Source organism: Frankliniella occidentalis, unplaced genomic scaffold (genome assembly GCF_000697945.3).
Source record: "Frankliniella occidentalis isolate FOCC.00 unplaced genomic scaffold, Focc_3.1 Scaffold10, whole genome shotgun sequence".
In the NCBI taxonomy this organism is placed as follows: Eukaryota; Metazoa; Arthropoda; class Insecta; order Thysanoptera; family Thripidae; genus Frankliniella; species Frankliniella occidentalis.
Genome location: NW_026267140.1, coordinates 1,990,663 through 1,992,755, shown reverse-complemented (window position 1 = coordinate 1,992,755; position 2,093 = coordinate 1,990,663). Strand labels below are relative to the sequence as shown.

At 55.2% G+C, this 2,093-nt stretch overlaps 2 protein-coding genes across 2 annotated transcripts in view; both read right to left on the bottom strand.

The window, feature by feature from the left end:
• LOC113209797 (probable sodium/potassium/calcium exchanger CG1090) overlaps positions 1-1,458 on the bottom strand; it is an 11,032-nt gene extending 9,574 nt beyond the window's left edge. The window contains exon 1 of the mRNA XM_026427494.2: positions 1,134-1,458. Coding sequence (XP_026283279.2) covers positions 1,134-1,431 — 298 coding nt within the window. The 5' untranslated portion in view covers positions 1,432-1,458. The remainder of the gene's footprint in view (positions 1-1,133) is intronic.
• Positions 1,459-1,835: 377 nt separating this feature from the next.
• LOC113209792 (protein ELYS) overlaps positions 1,836-2,093 on the bottom strand; it is a gene marked incomplete in the record, with an annotated part of 18,456 nt that continues 18,198 nt past the window's right edge. Inside the window, 1 exon segment of the mRNA XM_052277548.1 lies at positions 1,836-2,093.

Below are 2,093 nucleotides of genomic sequence, written 5' to 3'. Positions count from 1 at the left end.
CCTCCTCGTTTAGCCCTCGCCCTCTGTTCTTGGTGGACCAGTCGAAGTCGTAGGGCAATCGCAGCCCGGCGCAACCGCGTCTAGAAGAGCACAGGCCACTGACCCGCCTCTCCAAGAGTCTCGATTAAATCAAATCAAATGGTGACCTTCAGTGACGGAAAATCGATACTAAGCCATGACAGCGACAAGTACAAAGAGCGAGATTATTCGAGTGACTTTGCGATAGCGGGCTTTCCCTTACAGAAAGTCGACCGCAAATTAGTGTCAACTGTCAACAGGACATGCATTTAGAGGCTCGGGTCGGCGAAACGCGTGCAGACAGTGACAAGTGCCAAAGGAGAATCGGTGCTTCTTGGAAGGGCCGTGCCGGGCTACTACAGCCCCCCAAAAGTAATTGCACCATACACCAGTTCGCTTCGTGACTACCGACACACGCTGAGAGACCACGTCAGACCCGTCGCACCTGAAGTGAAAAAAACACAATATCGCCTGGTACTTTGAACGAGCACTTAATTGTGTTGGTCATCTACTAACGTAAGGACACGTGCTGTCGCCCGATTATCACCAAGTGTGTGCCGATACTCGTACACGCCCAAACGGCTCCACAAGCAAGTGTGGGTGGAGGAAAGTATGGAGACACTGCTAGGCGAAGAGTCCAGGATCCTGGACCTGCCTCTCGAGAGGCGGCAGAGTGTCTCAGCCCGCACTGGGAGGGTTGCCCCGGAAGGAACCGGAAGAACGCGGGGCAATTTGTTCCCGTTTTCATTCATTTCTGTATCAATCACGCTGGCAGACTCAAGGCTGAAGCACTCGAGCCTCGCTGGCGGTCTGCCTATCTTGGCTGCCGGCTCCCGCGCCCGCAGGTCGGGGGCGTCGCGTCAGTGGCCTTCCCTTAGCCCAAGAAATTCAAGACGGCTGCCATGAAGACAGCTGGCTGGGGCTGGAGGCCCTTCACCAGATCTACTAACAGGAAGACATTAGGGGCCAGCCGGACACGTGTCCGCCGGACAGCAGAATATGCTATACCATTGCACAGTGGAAACAGAGGTGGCAATGTTGGAAACGAATTCATTTGAATGAAGTGGACGAAACGAGCGGCCCAGGAACTCGGTCAACTGCCAACTGCCCCTTACCTCCGATAGGGGTGGCTGCTGCCAGGGCGTCCTTGTCAGGGCTGTGGCTGCGCTGTTCGGACGTCGACAACTGCCGATCAGCACTGTTGTTCCGAGGACTCAGATAGCCACTGCTGGAATCATCAAGTGGAGCCGCTCCCCCGGTGCTGAGCGCAAGCGCTTCAGGGGCGGTAATAGCAGGGGCTTGGGTGGGGGCAGGGGTGGGCCTGGAGCCGGGGGCGGCCGCGGCACCGACCGTCGAAAGGGCGGCTAGCCCGCAGACCACGCCGAGCAGCCAGAGCGCGGCAGCGGCTGTCATCGCTAAGAACAAACGCTCACTGACGATTCTCGGGGAGCCACCTGTCGTCTTCGGCAACTCGTGTCTCCACTCCGCACGGCGCTCCCAGCGCTCGGCGCGGCCCGGCGGGGACGTTCGGACCCACGGGGGCTGGCCAGGCCCCCTTATCTCCGCCGTGAGGGCAGCCCGCGGCCCCCGGGCAGCTCTAGGCGGTCTCGTCCTCGTCCGGGATGAGGACGGCTGTCCGCTCCAATCGCTATAGGATGGGATGGAGGGGCTCGGCTAGGACTCGGACGAACAGGAAAGAATAGAGTGCTCTCAATTCGAGGCCCCAAACACGCTGCGCTGTGGTTAGCAAAGTTGACGGCTCTGGCTAAGGAAGAGAGACGAAGAAAGGGGAGAATTGATTAAATGGCTCCTAAGGCTTGTATATTGTTTCCATGCAACATTTATTCCAGGTTTGACAATCAGCTGACAAACAAAAGGTGGTTGATTAACACAACTTTACAAATCACATCATATCACTCATCATTTCTTTTTAGAAAACAAAGGATGACTTTCAAGATTATTATGAAAATTGAAGGTGTTTGCAAAGAGAAATTGATTCAGTACTCTATGATAAACCACTGGTAAGACCAGAAAATAAAATAAAAAATATACAACCAGTAACTTCCTAATAGTTG